The 27,280-nt window shown below is 39.1% G+C and overlaps 4 protein-coding genes across 4 annotated transcripts; 1 reads left to right on the forward strand and 3 right to left on the reverse strand.

The window, feature by feature from the left end:
- Positions 1-287: 287 nt before the first annotated feature.
- On the forward strand, positions 288-13,633 carry LOC108671398 (centromere protein V-like). Its single transcript, XM_047885650.1, has 5 exons — positions 288-338; positions 9,277-9,339; positions 10,558-10,655; positions 12,402-12,601; positions 12,897-13,633. Exons 1-5 carry the CDS (start codon positions 327-329, stop codon positions 13,034-13,036), a joined length of 513 nt encoding a protein of 170 aa, XP_047741606.1. The 5' UTR covers positions 288-326; the 3' UTR covers positions 13,037-13,633.
- On the reverse strand, positions 13,488-16,422 carry LOC125179560 (lysosomal acid phosphatase-like). Its single transcript, XM_047885649.1, has 3 exons — positions 16,303-16,422; positions 15,417-15,625; positions 13,488-14,521 (listed from the first exon to the last, which is right to left on the reverse strand). The coding sequence occupies exons 1-3, from the start codon at positions 16,373-16,375 to the stop codon at positions 14,222-14,224; spliced, it is 582 nt and encodes a 193-aa protein (XP_047741605.1). The 5' UTR covers positions 16,376-16,422; the 3' UTR covers positions 13,488-14,221.
- An 863-nt stretch (positions 16,423-17,285) lies between these two features.
- Positions 17,286-19,248, reverse strand: LOC108671399 (testicular acid phosphatase-like). Its single transcript, XM_018158947.2, has 4 exons — positions 19,209-19,248; positions 18,721-18,834; positions 18,070-18,168; positions 17,286-17,477 (listed from the first exon to the last, which is right to left on the reverse strand). The coding sequence occupies exons 2-4, from the start codon at positions 18,832-18,834 to the stop codon at positions 17,286-17,288; spliced, it is 405 nt and encodes a 134-aa protein (XP_018014436.2). The 5' UTR covers positions 19,209-19,248.
- A 3,096-nt stretch (positions 19,249-22,344) lies between these two features.
- On the reverse strand, positions 22,345-26,466 carry LOC108671401. The gene is made up of 3 exons (XM_018158949.2): positions 26,410-26,466; positions 24,314-25,327; positions 22,345-22,821 (listed from the first exon to the last, which is right to left on the reverse strand). The coding sequence occupies exons 1-3, from the start codon at positions 26,422-26,424 to the stop codon at positions 22,459-22,461; spliced, it is 1,392 nt and encodes a 463-aa protein (XP_018014438.1). The 5' UTR covers positions 26,425-26,466; the 3' UTR covers positions 22,345-22,458.
- Positions 26,467-27,280: the final 814 nt, after the last annotated feature.

The raw sequence follows: 27,280 nt of genomic DNA on the forward strand, positions 1-27,280 counted from the left end.
GATATAGTTCTACTAGAGCTGCTGGTGAGTGACGTGTTACTAGAGCTGCTGGTGAGTGACGCGTTACTAGAGCTGCTGGTGAGTGACGCGTTACTAGAGCTGCTGGTGAGTGACGCGTTACTAGAGCTGCTGGTGAGTGACGCGTTACTAGAGCTGCTGGTGAGTGACGCGTTANACGCGTTACTAGAGCTGCTCTAGTGAGGCAGGGAACACCTATTCTAGAGCAGCACTAGCGCTCTAGCGACCCCGGCCCTGAAATGTGCCATTAAAAATATTTTTTATTTCAGTCACCGCCTGAAGTAATATTCAGCGAGCTACGCCCACTCATGCCCTACAAGGTGAGTGTGCGTCACTTTGTACGCTATTTGTTTGTAGATGTCTTTTAATTTTTATTATTTGTATGGATGAGTAAGATCGCGTTTACTCATTGATATATTAATTAATAACGGACAGTGAACATGAGATAGCGAAGTTATTTATATGTATGGAGCGCAGCACGTGGAGTGCTATTCGTAACTAAATTGAAAATAATTCTTGCAACACAGGCTCAAGATCAGCACGAGTATCACCTCTAATGTTATACCTATAAGATTCGGACGTAATTTCTCCAACACTTGAACTGAAACTAAAGCTCAAGCAACTCTAACGCTATTCCTACGAGTCTCGGAAGTGATGCCCAGAGCAGAGGTCAGCTCCTGCATACCAAACATCGCTACAACTTCCTCCTTCGTAGGAATGGCGGCACGAGATCTAACTTTTTTGCTGCGCGTGCACTCAAATTTATTTTAATATCAGCAAATCTTCTATATATTATTTAGAAGCTTGTCTTTTTACAGAAAAATTCGTCTTTGAAGTCATGAAACATTCTTACCTAAGTTTGAGTCACCCTTATCTGCCCATGCCGGCAAACTCGTCTTTTTCTTCACTATGATATTCCTACCAGAGTTTAAAATGACCACTTTAGAGCGCGAAACTTGAGTGACTGGCGACTGGATCCCAGTTAATGAGTAGCTAGCAACTGGATCCCAGTTAATGAGTAACTGGCAACTGGATCCCAGTTAATGAGTAACTGGCAACTGGATTCCAGGTAATGAGAGCGCGTAACTAGATTTCCGCTGATGAGTAACTAGTAACTGGATTCCTGCCGCTTTTGTCTCAATAAACTCGTTGACGCAGACTTTTTATGAGTGTAGACGTCGTGTGGCGGCTAGCCTGGGACTCAGAGATATAAGGAAACTTTGGCCAAATAGCGATGCACTTTCAGCCCTGGAGTGGGTCGTCCACACCCAGTTCGGCCATTCTAAAGGGCATATCAGTGCAGCGTTCAATCTTGTGCTGTGGGTAAGAAAGTGTGTCACTATTTGGACAATGTTACCCATTAACTTTTCTGAGTGTAGGAGAGCTAAGCGCTAACGAGGTGGCTGTGCGATGCTGGCACATCTTGTATGCTGCATGCATCTGTATAGCAGCATTTGTATGCATTTCACGAGCTGAATAACAAGCGTTATCTTCGTGGCATAGAATAAATGAAGTTCAAAAGTTGTGCGCTCAGTTGTGATGCATGCATTCACATGAATGGATGTTGCAGCGCGCGCTCTGTATGCTCTCGTGTTACTTTACGTCTAAATCAGTGAATACACGAATGAAAATTAATGAGGCATTGTGTGAATAGCGATGCATTTTGTCCTTAAGTGGGACTTAACAACCCAGTTTTGCTCAGTTTGCTGCGGGTAGAAAGTGTGTCACAATTTAGACAATGAGTACTCATTTTTGTGAATGTAAATTTTTTTTCAATAAATCTCTTCAGAATGATTGATATTTTATCATAAAAATTGCGGTGCATAGTCTAGATCCTGTTTGGATCTTCAGTCCAGCAGTTCCGTGACCGCGTCCAAGGCCACCCCAGCCCCCACATCTGCTGTTGGGTTTCACTCACCATCTCCGCTCTGCTGTACAATTCCCTACGCATCAGCTAACACTTTTGATAGTGACTCGTGAGCGAACATGACGTCACAAACCAGTATCGGTCTAAGAAAAACCTCGTCCTATATGGCAACAACATCTGCGTGGTCGGTGTTGCCTCGTAGCAGTCCGTCTTCCAGCCAGAATAGTTAGATGACGTTAAGGTGTCGTCGCGCGTAGTTATTTTGGGAACATCCATGCGGGAGACAACAACATCACCGGATGTGAATCATAAGATAGAAAAAAATGATATGAACTTGCGAAATTTATTGCATATAGATTTATTACACTCTTCGAGCCCGACATCTATTCAATGTAGTTTATTTAAACACTAATTAAAAATAGACTTCTCAAGCAATAGGCCGACTTTTTTGCGTGAGAAGATGTTAAGCTTTTGCCATATATGATGATTGCTCGCAGTAGTAGTAATTGTTAGGCCGTCCATGTTAGAGAAGTGGAGTTTAGAACAATACGCTCATGTTATTCGCGTTTCTCCCACATAATGTATGCATATAAGAATTAAAGCAACATAACACTCTATGCCCATTTGTTGAAGGACTTTATTTAAATTTCAAAAGTTTGTATATGAATTGCAATTGCCATGGAAATTTAAGGCTCACCCTATGTCTCAACAAAAGGGATAGGACTTGCTATAATTATTCTCACTTTAATTAAACCTAAAATTTTTCCGTACTACTTGTCCGCATTTCTGCATAATTAATTCTTCGGTGACTTGTAATAGAATAAAACTATCGCTTGAATTTAACTTTGAACGAAACTCAAACTAATATAGAGATAACTTGAAATTAAATTATATGGGGCCCGGCCTGCAGCCATGTTTCACAATATCAAAGCTAGACATAAAGGCATTCATATCCCGCCTATTCATCGATTATTATATGTTGAGCATTAAACCTGGTTTATAGGAGGCCGACGACAGAGCGGCGATAAAACGGCCTTTATTGTTAATAGGGATTAAGGCGTTGCGATTGTGTAGGTGTTTTAAATAGTATATAAGAATGATGACAATGCCTGTGGACGCGATGTTTAAAAGTATGACTTGGTTACGCGCAGATTTAGCTGTAATAATAATCCATATTTGCGCGGCATGGAGGTGCTCTACATATCAAGGCAATTTAATTCAATAAAATCACTTCATGGGTTGTTACATGCAAACATCACTGGAGGTCTTCGGACCAGATTTGGTGCCTCTTATATAACGGAATATTTTTGTGATGAGTGACCTCATCATTTGAGTGATGAGTGACCTCATCATTTGAGTGATGAGTGACCTCATCATTTGAGTCGTGCTTCGTGTTGGGCCAGCAATTCGTAATTATTCCGACCCAACATTATTGCCTTATTCCACAACTCCGTTATTGCGTTTATCTGAAACTCTGTTATAAATTATTACGTTATTCACTAATGCCCTTTACGGTTATTCTGGGAGAGCTGCGAGGAGAAAATCGGAAGGATTTACGAGTAAATTATTATGAATTACTAATAACTTACCTAATTCAGATCAGTGGAGTGTAGTGAGATAATTGAAAATTTGTTTTTGATAACAGAGAATTCGATTTCAGAGAATTTACATGTGGCTAAAATGAAATCAGTTGTATTTTAATACGCATTTTCTATCGAAACAAATTGATCTGTTAGAGGAAAATCAGAACGAACTTTAATGATTGCTGTAAAAGCTGCACTTCAATTCCATTATCTCCTTTATGAAGCGCGTTTTTTGGTTCTCCTAGAATGTTTCGACCCTGCAGGGCAAGGAACTGGAATCTGGGTCTAACTTTCCTACTCGTAGTTCTTCAAGAATTTCTTGAACGTTCAGACAAAAAATTACTTGAATTTCTTGAACGTTCAGAAGGAAAATTCAAGACTTCTTTCTGACTTCCGCTGAAGAAATAAGATTTTTTATTGCGATATGTTTCACTGCCTTCGTGGTTTGTGACGCTAATTATCGTGCAGAAATGGTAATTAAAGATCATGTTTTTTAAGTAAATCTGAATTTGTGAATCGGAAAACCGTCGAAATGACTTTCGGAGGATTTATTAAAGATTTTCATAAAGTATACAGTAGGCATTTCATTCTACCCCTTAATTATACGTTAAGAATATTATATTTAATTGTTATACAATTAAGAAGATTATATTCGGTTGTACATCCGGGTCTGAGATTTCAGGACACTTAAAATAATCCAAGGAACATTCATGAGAAAATATCTCCCCACTCCGGATGTTGGGGTTGGCGCGAGGTATATAAGCCCACTCGTGGCATGCAGCGGTCCATTGTTTGTCTGGCCCTCGTGACGAGACGTCGTCGTTTTGTTTCCTTCGAAACGCCTCGCATATTGAGTGCCATATAAGGTTCAAGCTATTGTGCACGACCTATAATTTATCTCTAGTTGTTAATAAAACGGAATTCCAGTCAAGTTCATCGGATCCAATATGGTGGTGAGTACTCAAGAAGGTATAACGAAATTTCAACTCATATTATTTTTTTAGGAATACATCTCAAAATTATGAAACCGGAATAAGAAAATATATTCTTAGATCTCGCGTAATCACTCTCACGCACTCTAGACTATTGGAAGGCAGCCTGAATTAATAATGTAATAAAATTCCTTAAGAACATTGTTTATTTAAAGTTGCAAGGGCCAAAATGCGTTTTTCATCACTGGTACCTGCGTTCACGTTGCAGTGCAGCGGCTGTTGTTACCAAAACAAAAGCGTGGCGCTCTGTTGTGTTTTGCACTTGTTCAATCGGCTGCTTCCGGCATTTATCGGCAATTAACCGTGAACAATGCAATAACTGCCCTCTAGAAATTGGTGTCACTTGAAAAATAATGAGCGTGAGTAGAATCGTTTAGCGATTCAGCGACGCTGAATCGCGTCCAGTACGTCAGACTGCGAAGCTGGAGTATTAAATTTGCCAAAATTCTTATAAATATTATTAGGTAATGGAATCGGGTGTATTTAATTTACGAAAGAAAATTGCATTATGTAGTATGGTGCTTCTCCAGGAGACAGGATTTCGTTACTAATGGTTTAGTTGCATATTGAAATATAATCAGCAATCACAAAACATTCATGCCTATATTACTTCATTCATTATTCATTTTCTAAACTATTTGTTAATAAACCATCCAATTCACCCTGACGCAGAACAATGAAATAAAATTTATTTGAAGTTCAACACTTTCCAGCCAATTGAAAATCAAACGAGTCGCAGGGAAAACATTTCCTGATAACATCGTTACTAAATAAATTGTTACGACGTTTTGGGTTCTACGGTCACAGAGGCGTACAAGCAAAGTAGGTCTACCGGGACACCACGACAATCTGAGTCAATGATCGTTAAAAATCAATACAATGATTGTTACGCATCACAATACAATGATTGTTACACATCATAATACAATAGTCGTTACACATCACAATACAATGATTGTTACACATCACAATACAATGATCGTTACACATCACAATACAATGATCGTTACACATCACAATAAAATTATTGTTACACATCACAATACAATGATTGTTACACATCACAATACAATGATTGTTACACATCACAATACAATGGTCGTTACACATCACAATACAATGGTCGTTACACATCACAATACAATGGTCGTTACACATCACAATACAATGGTCGTTACACATCACAATACAATGGTCGTTACACATCACAATACAATGGTCGTTACACATCACAATACAATGGTCGTTACACATCACAATACAATGATACAACCACCGGCACCCCAATATCGCACATCACAGCTACATCGCTCCCAAAACGCAAATTTTTACCACCGCTACAAAGATTTCATATTTTTTTTACATTTTTTACAAGGATTATGAGATTTTACTAGGGAGAGAAATGATAAGAAAATGTCAATACAACCTCCGATTGATTTCCATTTAGAATAATTTCATTACACTAATTTCTTCATTTGAATGCAAACGAGCCATTAAGTTAATTAACGCACCTAAGTTGCATCAGGATTATTTTTCATTGAAACAAATAATTATTTATTGTTTATTTATTTACGTTCCATTGGCTAAGCAAGCATTTGGGAATCTGCTTCTCTCCGTGTCAGCTGTTCCGCACTACGCGCATTGACCATCCACAGCGTTAGATTTTTTTGCAAGTCATGCCGTGGGATTAAAAATGCCACAATGTTATGGGAATAATCAGCACTTGATGCCCATAAATGCATCAGCCACTCCATCAACAAGGATATTTTTCTGTCCTTCATTGCTTCGGGCAACTCATACATTCCTTACTGTTACTAGGATATTTTTCGAGTACACGAGCAATTAACACAGCAACACGAATATTTCTTACATTCATAGGCTATACAATATACATATACACTCGAATATTTCTAACATCCGTATGCCTATAAATGCACTAACTCGAGTATGACTTAGTCCAAGATAAATTTCTTCTCGGGACATTTCTTGAAGCCCCAAATGAAGTCAAATAGTCAAGGCCCGTTAACCTTCGCGCGCCTCGAGTTCCGTTCAGCTGAAAAAAAACGCACCCGACATCCGTAAGCGACAGCGCTGCCGTTGGGGCACGGGCGGCTTGCGTAACGCTCACCAGCCATTTGACGTTGAATCAAAGTTGCATTAAACGTTGTTTTATTTTATTTTATTGAAGAAAATTGGTTATCCCGATGGCTCGAGGAAAAGCTCCACATTGAATTAAACGTTGTTTCGTTGAATCAACGCTAATTGTTGAAAGGTTGTTAGGTTTTGCACATTGAATGTGCAGATAGAATAATTTTCTATTGTCCTGATATCAATCTATTATTATGATTGCCTCGATATATCCAGAAGAGGTTGAAATATCAACTCGACACAACAACAAAAGCGAAATCCTCCGCAACCTTGGCCCGAACGTTAACTGCTGGCTTCGTTGATGCTGCGATAGCGGAAGAGATTCGGTGGGCGGGAAATGAACAGCCCCAAACTTCGTCAGGTTTACGGGCTTTAAAATTTATTGCATTGCCTAGAATTTCTTGACAGGACAGTATTTATCATTAGGTAAATTGTTATGAAAATTTGATTACATCTCTCTCATTTATCATAATAACACACTTATCAAGCCCCTTGATTATGCATTTCACGGCCAGGAAACAGTTTTTATCATTTGACGGAAAACCTTTATACGACTGTACATAATTATATAGGCATCAATACTGGTCTGTTTGTGAAATTATAATCGCAACAATGGAAGCGTCGAGAGGAAAACCCGCCATGTCGGCTGACCTCGGCTTCAAGGCCTCGCGTCGTCAGGTGCGTAGAGCTGCTGGCACGGTAGTGATGTCACGGTGGTGTCACGGTAGTGATGTCACGGTAGTGATGTTACGGTAGTGATGTCACGGTAGTGATGTCACGGTAGTGATGTCACGGTAGTGATGTCACGGTAGTGATGTCACGGTAGTGATGTCACGGTAGTGATGTCACGGTAGTGATGTCATGGTAGTGATGTCACGGTAGTGATGTCACGGTAGTGATGTCATGGTAGTGATGTCATGGTAGTGATGTCACGGTAGTGATGTCGCTACGCGAACTAGGCTACACGCACTACACTAAAAATAATCGGTCATTTTATCCAATTATAGACACACTTTTTTACCCAAAGCACCAGCAGCGAGTGGAAGTAGCAACACACTATTTAGTCGGGCAAAACTGGGTCAAAATGACCCACAAAATGACAATCTGCATCGCTTTTCGGAAAAAATCTGTAACATTTCTAGTAGTGTAACAGACGCAACATCTGTAGCATTTCTAGTAGTGTAACAGACGCAACATCTGTAGCATTTCTAGTAGTGTAACAGACGCAAGCCAGATGACTCCCAGCGACATTACTAGACTAGTCAGGTCTACTAGTAGCGTCGTACTAGTACTAACTTACTCACCTAGCCAGATGACTCCCAGCGACATTACTAGACTAGTCAGGTCTACTAGTAGCGTCGTTCTAGTACTAGCCTACTCACCTAGCCAGATGATTCCCAGCCAAGGTGACTCTAGTAGCGACTAACACGACCAAAAGCGAAGGAATCTCGCAGCGCTAATCCTGCTCTCCGGGCGCGTGATCCGCAGGAATGCACAGCTCTTCTGCAGGATCCGGAACCTTTAACTTGTTTTAGGGTTTATTTATAAATTGGAATACCGAGTTTCGCCAGACCCGGATTTACTATTTTTGGTACTGTATTATATTTAAGTTTAAGCATCGTATTATGCTAGAGCAGCAGTGTAGAGCCACGTATTTATAGGGATAATATTATGTTTTGGTACTGTGTAATTCGAGTTCATATATTTCAACATATGTCGGATGTATCATTAGACATGCAGATTAAGTGCTATAAAAGTATACTGTTTATGGTGCGATTACCAGTAGGGTGCCCACCACCTGCTAAGTGCTCAGCCCTGAGGAGGTTCAGTGCGCGTTGAGCGCTCATGAGGTGTGTGTGTGTGTGATAATTTTGCTCTTTAAACGAGAACCTGCGTTGGGTGAGCCTTGTTAACTTTTTACATTGTTAATTTTTTGTAGTGTAAATAGTACTTATATATATATAACGCTTTTGGTTTTCATTTGGAGCATGCAGTGTTTTTTAAATACTTGCATTGTAGAGCAATTCAAGGTTTCGAAAAATTGATATACTTTGATTAAAACATAAGCCTCATTTGATGGTTCGCACTTTCTTCACAAATTTCGGTATAATATTGCATGATCCGAATGTTTGGTGCATCATTTTAGGCCACATATACACATTTTGGAACCTCTCGCATTATGTCATATTCTGTCTCAAAAGGTCAACTCGAAATTAATCGAAAAATTTTGAACCTGTGAGAATTTTTTGCGATACGAAAAATAAATGGATTGAAATCTCCACTGAAATCTGCAAGATTTGTTTTCTCTCTTTTCTTCCTTCTTAATCACTTATTTCCCTCACCCCTATCCCCTCACCCCTCCCTGCTCTCAATGCATGGTATACTGAAGGTTACATGGAATTTAAAAGCAAAGAAAACACCAAGCAAACTCACCATATCGATATTGAAAACGCTTCGGAGTCCAGCTCCATCATCAGTTCGAAAAACTAAAAAAAACTAGCAGCATTAAAAAAAACTAGTTTAGGAGCTGGACTCCGAAACGTTTTCAATATCGATATGGTGAATTTGCTCGGTGTTTTCTTTGCTTTAAAATTCCTTGTGAACTTGCAGTATAAGCAGACTAAAAATATAAGTACTTATATACTGAAGGTTGTTTTTACCCCCACAGGTGCCCGGACAAGCTTTTCAAGCCATCCTCTCCTACTCGCACCGTCAGCACGCAGCATTCAAGGTATGGCGCCCTGTTGGTCTGGTGTCAGTTACGCCTGAAATAATATTCCTTAATAATCGTTTATTACATGGGAAACCTGTACTGCGTACAAACTGCCCATTTCGGCAGCCTATTGAGAAATAGGCTGCCGAAATGGCAAAAAAATCGGCAAAAGTTTATATTGATTCAAGGACTTGAAGAGGTTATCGCCGTCAGGTCACGTCAAGTCCTATGAAGTTTCTTCACTATTTCTTTAAACTAAAACTCCCATCCTAAATGGGATGGAAGTCTGAAATTTGGAATAGTATTCTAGCCATTTTTCTTCATTTCAAGTACTTTGACATAAATTTTGCAAACATTGCATTTCAACTGTTATCAATATGGATAAAATTTAGCACCCGATATTTATGTTAAATTTTGCAGTGCTCCTTTCCGAGCATTTTCTCGATGTGCGCAGGTTTAACTATTTATTCTTCGTAGATCCGTATACCATATACACTTATGAATAAGAATCCCTGTGGCAGATATATAAGTCTTTTTACCCCAAAATTATGTGAAGCTTCCGTAGATCAAAGCCAAAATAATGTCGTTTCGTTGTCGTACATTAGAAGTGGAAGAACATGCCTCTTTGCCTATAAATATTTGCGGTGGAAGAGTGAAATCTTCCCCTCCCATCTTACTCAGTTCCCTTCTCTTCCAAGTGTTTTCTTGGGACTGGTGACTTAAAGAGCGCCTACGTTTAATTTACAGTCTTTGGTTGTTAGTCTGTTACACGTCGTGTATTTCCTTCACTGCAAACTAAATGATATTATAGAAATAATCTTAATTATACATTGTCATTTGTGAATACATGATATTAGTGTCACTATTATCAGTTGCGCAGTTCATTGCTGTGATTATTCGTGAATCAAATGATGCACGGTAAAATAAATAATAGGGTCCCACTACTGTCCCTTGCACAAGCAAGGACATTCATACCAATCCTAACATGCGCTTCCGAATCCAGTGGAAAAGAACTGGTATTGCAGGGGACTACGATGTGAGGGACTCTTATTACGAAACAATTATTGCAGAATGTATAATATCAGTTTTTGGAAGTGATAGCGTAAAACAAGTTTATTAATTTAGTGTTATTTAGCGTTGCTTCAATAGGATACTTGCGTGATATTTTAGGGCATTGATTTTAAAAGGCAATACATTTGTGAGTGCTCCGGGTTAACACAGACGTCACTACCGCAGATGACGGAGGGTTTGGTGCCACACAAGGGCGGCTGCCACTGCGGCAGCGTCAAGTTTGAGGTGCGAGCTCCCCCTGTCCTACAGGTCATCGAGTGCAAGTGAGTACCCACATCAGCGCCCATACAACCTCACACAGGCCCACACAGCCTCACACCAGCTCAACACCCCAGCCCCTCACAGGCCCACAAGCCTCACACCAGCCCAACGCCCCAGCCCTACATAACCCCACACGGCTTCACACCAGCCAACACCCCAGCCCTACACAACCCCACACAGGTCCTCCACAAAGGTCACTCCTGCCACACAAATGCCCTCAATAGTGTCCCCCTTGCCACCCACAGCCCCACGCAGACCCCAAACAGGCCCCATATCAGCACAACACCAGCCTCACACAAGCCCCTTACTGGCCTCTGCAATTGAATACATTTATTGATGATGGTCTTCCTCCTTATGGAAAATTAGAATTATTATAACTGCATTTGCAATGCTAAGTCTTTACTAAACACAATATCGTAGCAATTGAACATGATATATGTCCCAAATTGGGTCGTACCATGACGGAAATTGAATGCAGGAAGCAAGCAATGCTGAACTCGTTGCATTTAAACGCTGAGAGCGTGACCGAACATACGCAGGACGCTAATCCCGAGCGCTGTTGTGGCAAACAAGCTTTTCCATTACTGGAAATATTTAAGGATTAATAAGTTGAACAGAAACTTGCCTCAACTTGTGACCGTCCAACTACGAATCTGTCAAATGTGGCAAACTTTGTTTTAGTTTTAAAGTGAATTCTTGGTTAATGGAATATTCGAGATGCATTTTATACTTGATACGAGTAAAAAAGCAGTGTAGAGTCTTTTGTGTACGGACACTTTGTGCAAATTTTGTTCGTGTCTACTATTGGACAATGGATAAGTGAACTAATTTACAATTGCTGTGTTGTCTTTACTGCTTTATTTTGTGGCAGCTCCGTAGCCAACTGCAAAGTCGTCCTTAATTCATGCTATGCAGGCGACACCAACGATAATATTTCCTAATGGAAAATTCAATTTCCGAACTAAAAGCATTACCTACGGCATCTGTTAATCAATGTTAATTTTCAATCGTATATAAGAAATTTGTCCTAAAATATATGTATTCTATCCATGTATATACAAGCGCATGTTTCAATGTCTTTCGCGTGAATTTAGCTTTTCTCTATTGATTGCACTTGAATTTTCTACATTTTTGAACTGTTGATGAAATTGGTCATTGAAAACTGTTTAATGCACGAATTTATTTTTTGCTTTCAAATTCTACTTTGTTTTATTTTTTTGCTGCTATCAGAACTGCGTGAATCACTAGCGTCTAAATTGGAGTAACCCATCCTCCCATATTTTATCATCCTAATGTCTGTGCTGCTTTTCTGACAGCATGTGCATTGTTTTACGCGTTATCATATTAAGTAAAATATGTATTCTATCCATGTATATACAAGCGCATGTTTCAATTTATTTCGCGTGAATTTGGCTTTTCTCTATTCATCATGCTTGGATTCTCTACAATTTTAAACTAATAATGAAACTGGTCCTGGAAAAGTGTTCAATGAAAATATGGTGCATGAATATACTAGTTTTTTTTTTGCTTTCGAATTTTTGTTTGTTTTCTTTTATTTTATTATTATTATTATATTTTTTGCTGCTGTCTGAACTGCGTGAAGGAGGGGAATCACCACCAGTTACCAGCGTCTCAATTAGAGTCACAAATTCTCCCATATTGTATCATCCAAATGTCTGTGCTACTTCTTTTCTGACAACATATGTATATTGTTTTACGCGTTATCATATTATGTAAATGCCTTACAGTTGTTCAATCTGCGTAAAGAAGCAGAACCACCACTTCATCGTACCATCTACCAACTTCAAGCTCATCAAGGGCCACGACGCGCTCAAGACTTACTCTTTCGGTACACACCAAGCCAAGCACTTCTTCTGCACCACCTGCGGCGTGCAGAGCTTCTACATACCGCGCTCCAACCCTGATGGTTATGGTGAGACTTGCGTGTGTTGTGTCAGTTATACTTCGTCTGAAATGAGTCACAACCCTGATGGTTATGGTGAGACTTGCGTGTGTTGTGTCAGTTATACTTCGTCTGAAATGATTCACAACCCTGATGGTTATGGTGAGACTTGCGTGTGTTGTGTCAGTTATAAATCGTCTGAAATGAGCCACAACCCTGATGGTTATGGTGAGACTTGCGTGTGTTGTGTCAGTTATACGTCGTCTCAAATGAGCCACAACCCTGATGGTTATGGTGAGACTTGCGTGTGTTGTGTCAGTTATACATCGCCTCAAATGAGCCACAACCCTGATGGTTATGGTAGACTCGGACACCATCAAGAAAACTAAAGTCGAGAAATTCAACGGCAAGAATTGGGACGAAGGCATCAAGAAAAGCTCCCACATCAAAGAGTATTCAAAGGCATCGTCCGCACATTGAGTCAGCACCACATAAATTAATTTAGAGAAAACACTTTAAGATAACCGAGGCATTTTATTTAGTGTTGAGTCGGGGTCATATTACCTCTCTTAGGTAATGCACGTTATAATGACCGAGGCATATTGCGTATAGCGTAATGCTCTACACTACATTACATACAGGCTGTTTGTTGTTAAGTCCGTCCTTATTAATCATTATTTTATAAAAGATCACGTAGATATAGGCCATTTGTTAGCATCAGAATAGCCAAATGCACAATAAAAACAATTGCTCGAAATTCCTTTTTATTAACTGAATTTTTGAATTGTTTGCGTACGCGTTGTTGTGAGTCTACAAAAATTTCTTGTCATGCATTACAATGTTCCCACCTTGGCTTCGATCTATGCTCAAAAATATTTTTCTGTTGGATGATAATTTTGATTTTGGTTTTGTGTATAAAATGAAAATTTTCTTTGATGAAAATTTATTTCAATCCCATTTTTCTGTGTCGCGCTCTCTTGCAGGAACATTTTCTTTTGTTGTTGAATCCTTTTCACTAACGTGTCTATTTACTCGGCCAGTTGTTGTCATCTTTTATTAATAAATAGCTACTTTGAACTATTTCTTATACCTTCCTTATTTTAACCAGGCAGATCTTCTCTCATGCTGTTGAAGTTATGAAGCGAAATAAAGTTACAATTCATATCATATTTTCTATCAGTCTAGCTCTGATTCACCTTATCACAACCTCGAACCATCCCAACATTCAGCATGACATGAACTATGACGAGTTTTATACACACACATTCACATGGTCTATTTCCAACTGTTTCAAATAAGTTTTCATATACGAGCAATTTCGACAGAACTCGCGTTACTTATGAGTGCGAGCTATCGTCTGTAGCCTTATTTTATCAAAATCAGTTTGAATGCACGACGGCCAAGCTCTACACTCATGAACGCGAGGCAAATCCTATAAATTGTGTTAAATAATATGTCTTAGGAGCGTATTATAAAAATAGCCTTGTGGCTAATTTTTTTATACTTAATTTGATCTTATTAGTACTAAATATTACTCTAAACTATCGATGGTTATTAAGGCCATATAGTTCCCATTTTATAGATACCGAATAAAGTTTACTGGCATGCATCGCTACTCGCTGCTTGCATTTGCTATCATAAAATACAATTAATATATAAAACCTGTTACTCCTCCATTTGGGCATATTTACCGCACCTAAATTCGGATACACGGTAGAAAACGGTAAGCAAGAACACCGCGCATAAGCAGGTCATCGGTAGTAGGTCCCAAAACCACATTATAACCGTCCTCAAAATCCGTTCCGGCTTGGACACGCACACATCAGGGAAGTCCGCGTCCGGAACGGCCCAAGTGTGAGCGAAGGAGAACCATTCCTCGAGGTCACATTCGCCGGTGGGCGGGCAGAGAATGTTGCTGATGAACGCTGGGTCGCTTGTCATGCTCTCATCCGTGTGGTAAAACACCTGCAAATGAAAATTAATTATCAATATTTAGGGATGGGAGAGTATTCGTTATCAATATTTAGGGATGCAATCTTGAATCTACATTGTTGTCATAAATTCAATCATAGATGCATGTCAAAGAAGAACGCTACGTAAAGCGCTAAAATGAGAATGAATTTTGTTGCGTTATTCGAGAAATCGGCAATTAAGACGCATTGATTGAGTAGCGAATAAACTAATAATTCAATCTTGACAATAAGGTTAAATTTTTATGGAACAAATTATGCAAGTCATGTATGTTAGTCAATAGGATTATGTTTGCGAACGATTAAGAAACACGAAAAATGTGCAATCAAAAGTAGATTGACCCATAACTAATGTATATATTTACAATAAATAGAAATATCATAATAGTTCAGTTTGATGGAATGTGTAACCAAATAAAATTAAGACTGGAAGAACTGAAAATAGTGAAAAAAACTAGGGGCCAATTCACGTGCAATGAAATTGGATGGCACACAATCACAATTAAGCGCTCATTTAAAACAAACTTCGGGCTTGAAGACGAACTTCGAAAAAAAAAATCTACTTTTATTGACCGTTCTTCCTTAAATTTTAATATAGAAAGAAATTACGTGTTTCTAACAGAAAGTAAGTTGAGATACACGCTGTCACATGGTCACATGCTATGGACCATGTCATCTATTTTTAACATTGCGTAATTCTCGCAGCTTGCTGGGCTTTGAACTCACAACTCACTGCCCCAATCTTGTTATTGTCAAGCACCCGGCCATATTGCCGATTTTGACAAGAATAGTCACAGAAAGCTGGAATCAAACCTGCAACTCACTGCTCCAATCTATATAGTACGCTGTACTCTGACCTCACGGCCACCCTGATTTTATTCAGTGATTACCTTGACGAAGTAAGTGCCATTGTCGCGCCTGTGCAGCTCGTAGACGAGAGCGGCGGCGTAGGGCGGCTGCGTGAGAGCATCTATGCCGAGCGTCTTGAGCTGCGCCGCTACCGTCTCGTCATCGCCCGAGAACAGCGCCAGGCTCGGCCCTAGGCCGCCGCTAGAGGACTTTAGGCGCATGTTCTTGAGTATGGTGTTCTGGAGACGGCCTGTAGGAATGTCATTTGTGGTTGCTGATGCAATGCTTTGAGGTTTTATTACCACGTTTTTCTTAGCTCGCTTTCGTGTCCGTCTGTCTGTGATGATCAAATCTTATTTTTTTAAGTATTTTATTTTAAATATTTATCAAGGAAAAGGAATAATTAATTTATGAGGAGATACTATAGCTGCCACTAATTAACGAGCTATCAGCCTTGGGCCATACTTTAAAAACTCGATAAGTTAACGTAAGTACTTACGCACTATTTTCTTGTCTATGATTGGTGGATTTTGCTTGAAAGGCCGTCAATGATTGGCTAATGAACTTACGATCTCTTAACTTTTTTTGAAAGTATGGCCCCTTGTGTGTAGGCGCTACAAGCCCCGGAAGGACCCAGTAACACTTTAGACGAGGCCAGCAGCATGGCAATCAATCATGCAGTATTCTGCATGATTGATTGATAATATGATAATATTCTGGCTGTTTTCCTTGCTTTTAAATTCCTGGTAAACTTGCGACTTAAGCAATCTAGTAATTTTTATGCAGTTTAAAGTTTTACTGGTTGACATTACTGTACCCGGGTTCAGGCACCTAAATTAGTTTTTGACTTTGGTTATTAATTAGCAACAGATTTATACAGCTAATTAGTGAGTCTCAACGAGCGCGTTGATTAAAATTTTAACAGACCAGCCCTGAGACGCAGAAGTTCGTTGGTGCCGAAGTATACGTGACTGAAGAGGAAGTCAGACACGTTCTTCATGGCTGGTATCAGCTGCGTCGCCCACACCGGCAGGGTCTTGTTCACTGCTATCTGGTAGAATTAAGGAAACGTGGAGACCGTAATTCAAAATGTTCATTATTACAGACAAAAAATAATGAATTCCTCACTGCAATTTAGTTTTCGAGGTGGACGGAAGTTAGAGATCCTCATCCGAGTGTATTCGAGTTAGGAAAATCATGAGATTATTGCAAATCTAAGAAAAAATTGCCATAAAAATTTTTTAATAAGATAGATAAAACATAAATAGGACAGGTTAACTGAGCATTTTATTTAAGTACTAACTAAAGAAGGAGAGCTTCGCGTCCTGTTCCCTATATTTCACAAACTTTCGATCTCAACGTGCTTGTACATGGGAAAGTTTTAGTCGACAGTTTAAGCTGCAAATAATTTGATTCCTCGTTTTTCTGGCCTATAGCGTATACGCGAGTGAAGCATTAGAAAAAAATCTATTTTTTCATCCGCCAGTGTCAGTTTCTCGTCGAGTAATTTCTATGCTCGGTAGAGGAACATGGAACATGACAGCAATGGCGAGTTTTAGGAGGCATTTAATGAAGCAGTAGCTGAAATGGTTGCAATTGTACCAGAGGAGATGAAAAACTTTGTCGATCACGTCGAGTGCGGGTGAGAGACGGAGTAGGATCATTGAGCATCATCCACCTTGTTCAGCGAACTGACAGCGCGACGCAAAAACAGCTACCAAGACTGTTGCTGCCCAACTAACTTCGCTTTCCGGCGCTGAAATCAAATTCTTTTGACTGCAAGTGCCCGCTTCTTGCAAATATACATTGAATAAGATTTTATCATGATATTCATATTATTTCAAAGTGGAAAGCATTTGTCGCTAATACTACCGGCTAAAACTTTCTTCTCATATAAACGCCTGAAACTTTTAAGGGGGACATAGATAAGGAGAACGCGATCTAAAGAAAATAGCAGCAAGATTAGCCAGGGCAGACTCGATCATATTGTCTGATGGTTTGCTTACGGCCCAAATCTGCGACGCGTTAGGGAACGCGTCCAGTATCGCGCCATATCGTCGCCTCAGCCACCTGCCCAAGTTGTCGTGCTGCCGCAAGCCTTCCTGCAATGCAAAAATTGTTCCGTGCGTAAATTATGACCCTTACGTACACGTGGTAAAGTCCGTACGTTTTTGCATAAGAAAATGTACTTTTGCATAGGTACCGTATGATAAGTATGTAGTATTTAGCAAATACGTTGCAGAACGTGAATGTTATAATAGAATATAATAGAAGTGTCGGCATTGAAGAAATAGGCCCATGGCTGTCTTATAATAATAAGTAAAATTATATTTTAATGCACCTTTTACGACATTGATGTATTTATTCAGTTGGGTTCGAAAGCATTTACTTCGGATGTATGTATCACGGTCACCAATATTCATTCAAAATCATTTTGAATCATCGTTAATATTTCCTAAATCACATTTTAAGAATTGATGGTGCAGACAAATCAGCATGATTTTAAATTTAATTAAATAGTAGAAAATCCCATTGATGTCGATTTAATAATATGCTTACAATGATAAGAGCGACGTATATTTTTCTAAAAAGACGTTTGCATTATCACTGACAATATTTCACGCAATTTTCTGCAAAAATGGCCGTGAATGTCAACAATATTTTAAATCGAACAGACGTCAAGACGTCACCCACGTCAAGCAGCTGCCCCGGGCCGTGCTGCCAGAGCTGCGTTTCGTTGCCGTAGTCATCGGTAAAAACTTTGTCCGGAGCGCTGAGTCCATTGCGAGTTACCTGAAGAGAAAACCATTCATATCAAATAAAAAATTCTAATAATATAATTGGCCTTAAGGCAATTTCTTTTCTGTCGGCGAATCTATAGATATTACAGAATTTTCCCAGCCAGCTAGGAGCCGCAACTTGCTAATCCAATTGTGCTCTTCTCAGCCACCCCTCCCTTACAACAGAATTTTACAGCTGCTGAGGAATGAACCCACTACTCATTGCTCCTAACCTCGAGTCGTGCGTTTTCCAATAAAAACGTGAGCCCACTTTAAGAATGCAACTATCACATTTAAATCGTCATGGTGTTCACTGTACACGATCATGCAATGTTAATACTTAATAGAGGGATAACAACTATCTCTAGATCTTAAAAAAGAAATGAGAAACAAAAATAAAGTAATATTTATGTGAACATTGCCACCATTACACAGGCAAAAACTGAGATTTTAAGCTACCATGGCAAAAAAATATATCGAGCTATTATTTACAGCGGTCTTAGCTGTAGGAAAAGATACATAGAGCATCTCTTAAAACCTTAACATGACGAAGTTGTACACATACCACTTGGACTTGTTGTATTGTATGCTGGGCAGGGAGGTCGTAGAAGGAAGTGCCTTGTGTTGGTGGCACAGCAAGGGCAACCGCAAGCACAAGTGAGATGACCGCAGACGCCATCTCGAACGATGTAAGTATAGATATATAAGAGGGAAATTTGAAAAGTGTTAATTAACACTCGAACACTGAATTTCTTCAGTGTTGGGGCGTTAATGTCACACACTGGAGCGGTGTTAGTGTTGACACGTTACTGTAACTAAGACAATTCTAGAAAATTAATTTCAAGCGATTGCTCCAAAACGAATAAACTTGTATTTCTCTCGGAAAACTTACCTATTCTTGCAATAGTGCACGGTCTAATGATGTGTTTTTATATATATTGGATTTATCGTGAATTAAATCTGTAAATTTACATTAATCGAATCTGCGACCACAAATACTAAGAAATGAATATTCCTGTGTACTAGAAGGTGGGTTGTTTATAACATTCGCACCTGAGAAAATTTATTCAACGTCTTGCGAACACAGCGAAACTCCGTTAACTGAACTGTACCTCACTAAGTCATCATTATTTATAGCAAAGTTCCTATCACAATTAACACTGTTTGAAATCATTTCATTGTTAACATTATGAACTTTGCTCCTGACTTATCCCTTTCTGATAACCCAGCGTTTATCTCGCACGTCTAATGTTTTCCTGATAAAGGTAGTTCTTCAGAGCTGGCTTATATAGTATATCCTTAAGTCCTCGTTAGCTAATATTTAAAAAATTATTATTCGGCTATTAAGTATTTAGTTGGCAGTGAGGTAGGTTTTTTAATTTTAATCCATTCTTCAGTTAAAACTCCCTCCAGCTCTTTTAAAGACGATGCCGGCGGGAATGAACTCTGACTTGCATCTCTAAAATCGACCATAAATGCTCGATAATATTCACCTCTGGTGATTGTGGTGCCCAAATGAGATGCTCAACTACATTAGAATGTTCGCGAGCCATTTTTTTAAGAACTACAGCTGTAAGGATCGGGACATTTTCATATTGAAAAATTGCGTTCCCTCCAGAAGCAGTGCTCAAGCCATTGGATGAACTTGGTCTTCCCAAATTCCCAAATAGTTACGGCTGTTGATTCTTCCACGAAGAGAAATCATTGGTTCGTCGGATTTCAAAGAAATAGCACCCCAGATTATTACAGATCCCCCGCCATGATGTACGGTTGAGAGAAGGCAGTCGGGATCGAATGACTCTTTTGGCTGTCAAACGTAAACTCGGCCAGAGGTTGCATGAAAATGAAGTAAACGATGATTCGTCAGAGAAAATCACATTCTTCCACTGCTCGAGGGACCAATTACGGAGGTTTTTACACCACTCTATAAACGCTTTGAAGCATTTGTCTTTGAAGCCAGAGGCTTTCTAATTGCAGCTCTTCCATAGAATCCAGATCTGTGCAGCTCTCGACGAACCGTCTTCTTTATGGAAACTGGGTTCTGTAGATGTCCATAGAGATTTGCAGTAATTTTAACAGCCGTGGTATTTCGATTATGACTCTTGTACAATTCGATTTAGGTACTGACGGTCTTTCTCAGACAACTTCGACTTTCAGCTAAACCTGTGCTTTGTTGAGGATGTAATTCCTTCTCTTTCAGAAGCAGTCATTACTTTTGAGGCAATATACCTCTCGAAACGTCAAGCATTTGGAATGTTTTTGCAACAGTAGCACCTATTTTTTTAAGATAAACTTTTTAAGAATCTAGCAAAACAATCAATAAAATGTTTCAATTAGACATTTATTTGCCAAGATTCGGAACAGTGATTGTAATTGGTAGAAAATTATAATTCTAGTGACTAGTTAGGGAATAACTGCACTGCAGTGGGCACATTATTTATATAAGGGCGTGGTCACCCTCATCTCTCAGGGAAGGCTTAATTGATTGCGGGGGTTTTGGAAATAAAGGTTTTGCGCGTAAAGGCTTCGTTTATGAAGGCGTAGGTTCACAGATTTTTAATTTAATTGTAATTATGGGTTAAAACATAATAAATTTCGTCTTGGTCTTCGAAATCTTGCAATTTCTTTACAATAAAGCCTCTAACCTGACTTTATCAGTCTGCTAGTGTGGGCTCGTCGGCTGCAACCATGCAACCATCACTCTATTGGTGGTTACAGCCTCTAATTTTATAATCAAACTTAAACATTCGCTTTTGAACCGCTCAGAGGAAGTTCTTCTATTCTTTCTCTCTGAGCCTTATCGATATTTAGCAAATATTGATCTGTAGAATCCTAATACTACTGTCTACTGATTATTTCTACAGACCATTTCTAGTTACGGTTTATCCATGAACTATGTTAAAAGTAATGTAAAAGCTTTATTGTTAATAATAAATAAAATTAGATGTGCAATTTAGTTAGCGAGCACAAATGTCTCAATTTTCCAAAGAATGCGTTCTTTATAAACAAAAATGTAAGATTTAGATTAAAATTTGCTATTCCAACATGCAGCAGCGTCGCATCTAGCGTTGAAATCATAATATCAGTGCTGATAACTGCTTATCTGGCGTTAAAATCATCACATTGGTGCTGATAACTGCTTATATCTGGCGTTGAAATCATCACATTGGTGCGGATAACTGCTCATCTGGCGTTAAAATCATCACATCAGTGCTGATAACTGCTCATGTGGCGTTGAAATCATCACATTATCGTCATTCAACTTCATTTGACCCAATCTCATTTAATTCACATCCGTGTTTTGGCTGGTCATCCGATGGCCGACAGTTATCATTTAGGAAAGCAAGTAAAATGACGAGCGTCCACGTGATTCTCACAGTCGGAGGTTCCAGCATTACAGGTAATCGTATTTTTATAATGATTTTCAATAATCAACCTTATTCATCAGTTATATCAAATATTCATATTAGTAAATAATAATTCAAATGTTATATCGTATCAGGATCGACGACAATTAAGTCGATTATCGCACAAAACTTATACTTGCTTTTCCTGACATTCGTTACGAAAAGGCAAGGATAAATCGCTTTGAAGTGGTAAATAACTTGACAATTGAATTGTAGATCGTCTTTTTAATGGTAGTATCAAGTTATCTCGCTGCTTGAAGCTTAACAATGCGTGGGAAAAATAATTTGGTGTAAACACACGAGCCAAATTGTGGCGTTTCAGTGAGCTCATTGTCTCATATAGAGCGTCACGGTATTATTTAATTGTAAATAGTGACAACAAAGAGCTAACTTTGGTCACTGTTTGCCACACAATCCCTGTCCATGTGAACGGGTGTAGTTTCTCACGGGAAAATTGTAGCACAAAAAAAAAAAAAATGCTCAATTTCGTTCTCTGTATTGAAATCCTTTATGGCATCAGAACTGAAGACGATGCAGTAAATGTATTCATATTCGTATATAATGTACGGTAGTGGAAAATTGCATACGAAACTCTATGATCTTCTTTATGATCTTCTTCTTCCTAAATTTTGCGTAATTGTGAAAAACGTTCACAGATTTGTTACTTGAAAATTTTTTACTATCATGAGCAGGTTTTTGTTTTAAAATGATTCGCCTATTTTAATGGCACTCACATTCGGTTGAGATATTATATTCAATTTTGAGGATAATAAAAGGTATAGTAGAGAAGTCTAACTCCTATTTTTCTGACGATCGTATAACAAATGAAAGCTACAAATAATTCAACAAAGAATCCCGCGTTGAAACGATGACTGGCATGAGATATCCGTAGATTTTTAGTGGAACTTCGAGAAAGCTGCTTCACTCAACCCACTGTACCCCAACCCCTCATGGGTGTTGAACCCTCTGGGGAGATGTTGGCTAGGGGTTGCATGTACCCCAGAGATGTGGGGTGCTCCACCATGGTAGCCTGTAGGCACGTGCTTAGGTTGTGGGTGCACAGCTTTTCCTTCGTAGTGGACTTTAGCAACGTATCCCGAGCCCTTGTTCACGTAATAAGACACCGTCTGACGTCGTCCGTCTGGCAGCTGCACGTAGTACGCGCCTTTGGTGTCTTGGCCGCTCCTGCTCTCCTGGTGGCCGAAGTCGTTGCCGCCGTACTCGTCCTTGACGATGTACCTGAAGTCGTACCTCGCAGGCTGTGGGGAAATTAATGAACCACTGTATCACCTTTCATTCGATCATATCTCATCAAATGCAATTGATGACGTTTCTAAATTTTTTGAAAAATCTGAGTTCCTGAGGTCTAACATGCCCAGGCGGGCGCATGAGATTCTAATTGCAAGTTAATTGCAATATATCGAATGCAATAATTTAGGTATTATTCAAACCCCAATTTTGATAATTAGTTTTCAACTACAGTAAATTTAATTAGTAAATTATTTTACTCGTCACCAAACTTCAAGTAATACATAGCCGAGACTAGGTAGTTACATGTATAAATATTTATATTATTCGCAATTTTTTGCATTATATGATATTAATTGTATTGATATAGAACATCTCCGGTTTTTTTACACTCAATGCCGCATGCGAAGGCAAGTACAACGCTATAGGACTTTTTTCTAGTTCTATAAGTAAAAAATTTCCGTGAAATTCCATTCGAGCATTAGAGCAATTCGTATTTTATTCGTTCAATATATTTTACTTAAACTTTGTTTATTTCATCTTCATCTTTATTTTTGAAGACTTGGAAAAATTCATCCTAATCATCGATTAAATTTGTAACGAAAATTTAGTTGATAAGCGCAATCAAGCAGCGGTGACAGCGTGCGTGCGATTGCCAGGCTCAGCAACCTTTCTTCTGCTGCTGTATTAAAGGATTCTGAGTAGTTCCTGTATGAATTGCACAACAAATTCTGTATTGTATATTAAATCATTTCTAACTTCTCCTATAGCTAAGACATGTGCTTGTTCTGCATTACAGGAGTCAATGATTAACTTCAGTTATAAATAATTAATTATAGAGCAGTGATGCCGCGTTACCAACGACGCGTTAAGGAAAGTAGAAGTTGACATCTTCACCAGAGAAAGTTTCTCTTGCGTTTAATACATTATGAAACAAGTTTTTTTACGCCTACCTACATTGCCACGTATTTTTTACGTGTTAACTGCTGCTTAAACGTGGACCAATGATTGCATGTTTGCCGTTTATTATTGGCCATTATACGTGCTTCAAACTTAACAGCAAAATAAAATTGTAGCTGACAGTTCCTAATCATATACTTTTTATTTTATTTTATTGGTTGTAATGGCTGCTTGCTTCTTGAAATGCGTACTAAATAATAAAGATGCTACTCGAACGGTTGACGTCTTAGTCATACCTACACCAATTCTGTTTTTTGCATCAAAGGGCGTTTGGTGGCCTTTAAGATCTGCCAAGTGTGCAGGACTGGCTTTCATTACACATATTGGTTTATTAATCTAAAATCATTTTCGTTTTGATTGATGCGTAATAACTTTTTTTTTCTTTAATGAACCACCAAAGATGTTTTTTACAAGAACCCATTGCTGAGTTCTTGTAAAAATCAGAAAATAAATAGTACAGGTCTTGCTGTTGCAGATATTTCAGCCATTTTTGATACACACGAAGTGGTGCTCCTTCTCATGACAACCAAGCAAGGTACTCACGTGGTAGCTGGGCTCCACGTAGGTTGGTATGTGGTGGTCGTGACTGGTAGCGAAGTGGTCATCGAGTTGTGCGGCGTGTTGGTGGACTACCAGCGGCTCCTCGTATTTGGTTTGCAGATGATGGTTCGCGAGGTCATGGGGCTGCTCGAAAAAAACTGTTGGTGTGGCGGCAAATGCGCGACGTTTGTTATGTTTGATTTTATTATTTTCCACGGGGCTGGCAAATAGGTGATTCTGGGCTTGGTTATTTTGTTTGGTATGAGGAATGGTTATTCCTGTCGTGAAGGAAGAAGCAAAAGGCCCTTCATTGTTATAGTATTCTTTTTGCTCAGGGCTTGTGAGGGTGTTTTGGTTCTGGTCATCGGAGCGAAAAATTGTTTCGTGGGCAGCGACGAGAGAAGATGGTTCTTTTTGAGAACCACTTGAGACGTGAGTAGACACGGCAGTGTCTGGGCTAGGTTGGAACGACGGATGGTTCTCCGAATCGGAATTAGTATCTGAAAGTTTATGGCTAAGAGGTACGAAAGATATTAGAGTTTCTTCGTTATTTTCATCATTTGATTGTCCACCATGAAACCTGTTGCTTGAAGCAAGAAAAGCGTTTGCGATATCGTCTCGATTTTCCTCAATGTGGGGAACATCAGAAAATCTGTTGTCGGTAGTCGGAGCCGATGGACTTGGGTCGTTCGCCGGAAGAGGAAGCTGTTTGGCGTCTACGGATCCCGCGTTCGAGTCGTGATAGAAGAAAGGTCGGAACGAAGCTTGGGTGATAGGCTGCATTTCGGGCTGAGTCGGAAGCTCCTTGGCTTTCTGTCGTGTCGATTGTTTAAGCTTCAGTCCCGTAGTTGGGAGGTTGTTGGTCGTACGTTGAGGCTGGTACCCATTGCTGGGTTCTTGTAAGAACTCAAGAAGAGTTTGTGGCAGGCTTTGGGCAATGATAGGCTGCAGGCGCTCGTAGGTTTGGGGGTAAGTGACTGCCGCGCATGAGCAGATTATTCCCGCCAATGCGAAAACCTGAAGGAAAACATTTTAGATTCAAGTGTGAAAATGGGCTGAATAGTGAATAGGTTGACTAAGATTTGTCTTTTGAAAAATATGTAGGCTATTCATCTGCCGGGAACGTTTCAAGTAGCAGTAGATGAATTATTTGTACTTGTCCTATTGTTAGCTTGTAAGTGAACATTTTTGAACGGAGAAAACTAAAATAATTCTACTAAAAGCATTAAATGGACATATGATGGCAATAAATTTCAATATAAATATTACTAACGGATAGCGTCTACCGGTAGCTTAAAGAACTTGCCTGCAGCACACATGCGAGATATAACTGGTAAAGCATAAGATGTTCATAAAGAATGAAACTTGATCGCGAGGAATTTAAGAAAGTCATATCAGCTAATGACATTGAAAAATCTTCAGAAAATGAAAAAATAATGTAGACTCTCGGGCGAGGCTGAACTTCAATACCATACATATGAGCTTTCTAAGTAGATTGGTTGCATTGTATTATATGTAATTACTTGTACATTTTTGTTGTTTTCAGTTATTAGTAATTGATATTAAATAGATTGCGCAGACCTAAATCACCTGAAACTAGAATGTACCGGAATTTCATGAAGCGGCATTTTACAAAGTCACTATTAAACCATTTAAAACTATCATTATTTATAAAGTATTAAATTATATGATGGTGATAATAAAACCTTATTTGATCGTTCTGATCCAAATCCCATTTGCCGTCTGCTATTGCATATCAGTTTCCACCTGACGCGTGGTGTTTAGAATATCAAAATAAGAAAAGTTCTTTTTGACTTCGAAAGAACTTTCAGGACTTTTTCGCCCACAACGATATATTTAGAATAATACAAGAATTTTAAATCTAATACAGACATTTAATACAAAGAAAGACATGTTAATACAGAATTAGGATAAATTAGTAAACAAAATGACTCTCCAATATTAGGAAAAGAATTTAAAGCCGTCAACCATTTTTCTGACATCTCAAAGCTCCATCGACATATCTATACTAATGACGTTTTGTATTTTAGATCAGTTTCCCTGCGAACCTGGAACGCTAAGAAACATGATTTGCGCACCTTGAGTGTAGTCATTGTGGCACCAGATGAGGACCAGCGATAACCGTGCACGTGCTGCCCTGGGGGTGGACTGGCGGTTGCCCAAAATGTGCCCGCTTATATACCCACTGACGGTGCCATCAAGGCAGATGATGGAGAGAAGTGCCACAGCTACGGGGCACTCGTAAAATGATTCTCGACACTCGTTGTCGCATGTTTATGAGCTGTGACGACACGTTAATCATGAACATGATAAAACAGTGGGCATGGCAATGCTGTGAAAGGTTTATACATTGACGTAATGTCATGAGCAGGTCTAATTTTATGGTATTTGTACCCGGAAAGAAATACGAGGTAAGCATTGATTAAACAAACATTAATGTTTTTTCAAAACCATGCTACACCATGCATGCTATTTTACACTCAGAGAAATTAGTTTAATTCGTCCTAATAACAATGCACTATTTGCCCTTGTAAGGATCATCCTGACACTTTTTGGCCTGGCAAATAGGCGAGTCAATGCTACGGGCAGGAAGTATGTCACTAATTGGATAAATGACATATTAAGTTTTCTGAGTGTACGCTAAAACCAGTGATGCTACACGCATTGAGCATAAATGTGACCTAAATATGCTACATGCAACTAAATTTAGTAAACATGTTTACTAAATACATGCAATGTTGAAAATGTTAGTAGCAGGTTACAGTATACAGGAGGCATTTTCTGACAGAAATAGGGCAAATTTGTACTGGTTTCACACATGAACATTCAACTTTACAATTGTTCTGTTGTAAGACAACGATTGTGCAATGAAATATTACTCTCCACTCATGTCAGTAAATTGACATTGTCTTTGCACTTCCCTAAAACGAGTTTCCCCGCGCTCTGTTT

This window comes from Hyalella azteca, unplaced genomic scaffold, assembly GCF_000764305.2.
Source record: "Hyalella azteca isolate HAZT.00-mixed unplaced genomic scaffold, Hazt_2.0.2 contig2664, whole genome shotgun sequence".
In the NCBI taxonomy this organism is placed as follows: Eukaryota; Metazoa; Arthropoda; class Malacostraca; order Amphipoda; family Hyalellidae; genus Hyalella; species Hyalella azteca.

Coding starts and splice junctions, on each gene's coding strand:
- LOC108671398 (XM_047885650.1), top strand. Junction 9,340..10,557: donor GTCAGCACGCAGCATTCAAG/GTATGGCGCCCT, acceptor TCACTACCGCAG/ATGACGGAGGGTTTGGTGCC. Junction 12,602..12,896: donor TTATGGTGAGACTTGCGTGT/GTTGTGTCAGTT, acceptor GCCTCAAATGAG/CCACAACCCTGATGGTTATG.
- LOC108671401 (XM_018158949.2), bottom strand. Junction 22,822..24,313: donor ACGTGGAGCCCAGCTACCAC/GTGAGTACCTTG, acceptor ATTTCCCCACAG/CCTGCGAGGTACGACTTCAG.
- LOC125179560 (XM_047885649.1), bottom strand. CDS start 16,375: ATGAAGAACGTGTCTGACTTCCTCTTCAGTCACGTATACTTCGGCACC. Junction 15,626..16,302: donor ACTTCTGCGTCTCAGGGCTG/GTCTGTTAAAAT, acceptor ACATTCCTACAG/GCCGTCTCCAGAACACCATA. Junction 14,522..15,416: donor ATGGCACTTACTTCGTCAAG/GTAATCACTGAA, acceptor TTTCATTTGCAG/GTGTTTTACCACACGGATGA.
- LOC108671399 (XM_018158947.2), bottom strand. CDS start 18,834: ATGGCGTCTGCGGTCATCTCACTTGTGCTTGCGGTTGCCCTTGCTGTG. Junction 18,169..18,720: donor CAATACAACAAGTCCAAGTG/GTATGTGTACAA, acceptor TTTTCTCTTCAG/GTAACTCGCAATGGACTCAG. Junction 17,478..18,069: donor GCCCGGGGCAGCTGCTTGAC/GTGGGTGACGTC, acceptor TTTGCATTGCAG/GAAGGCTTGCGGCAGCACGA.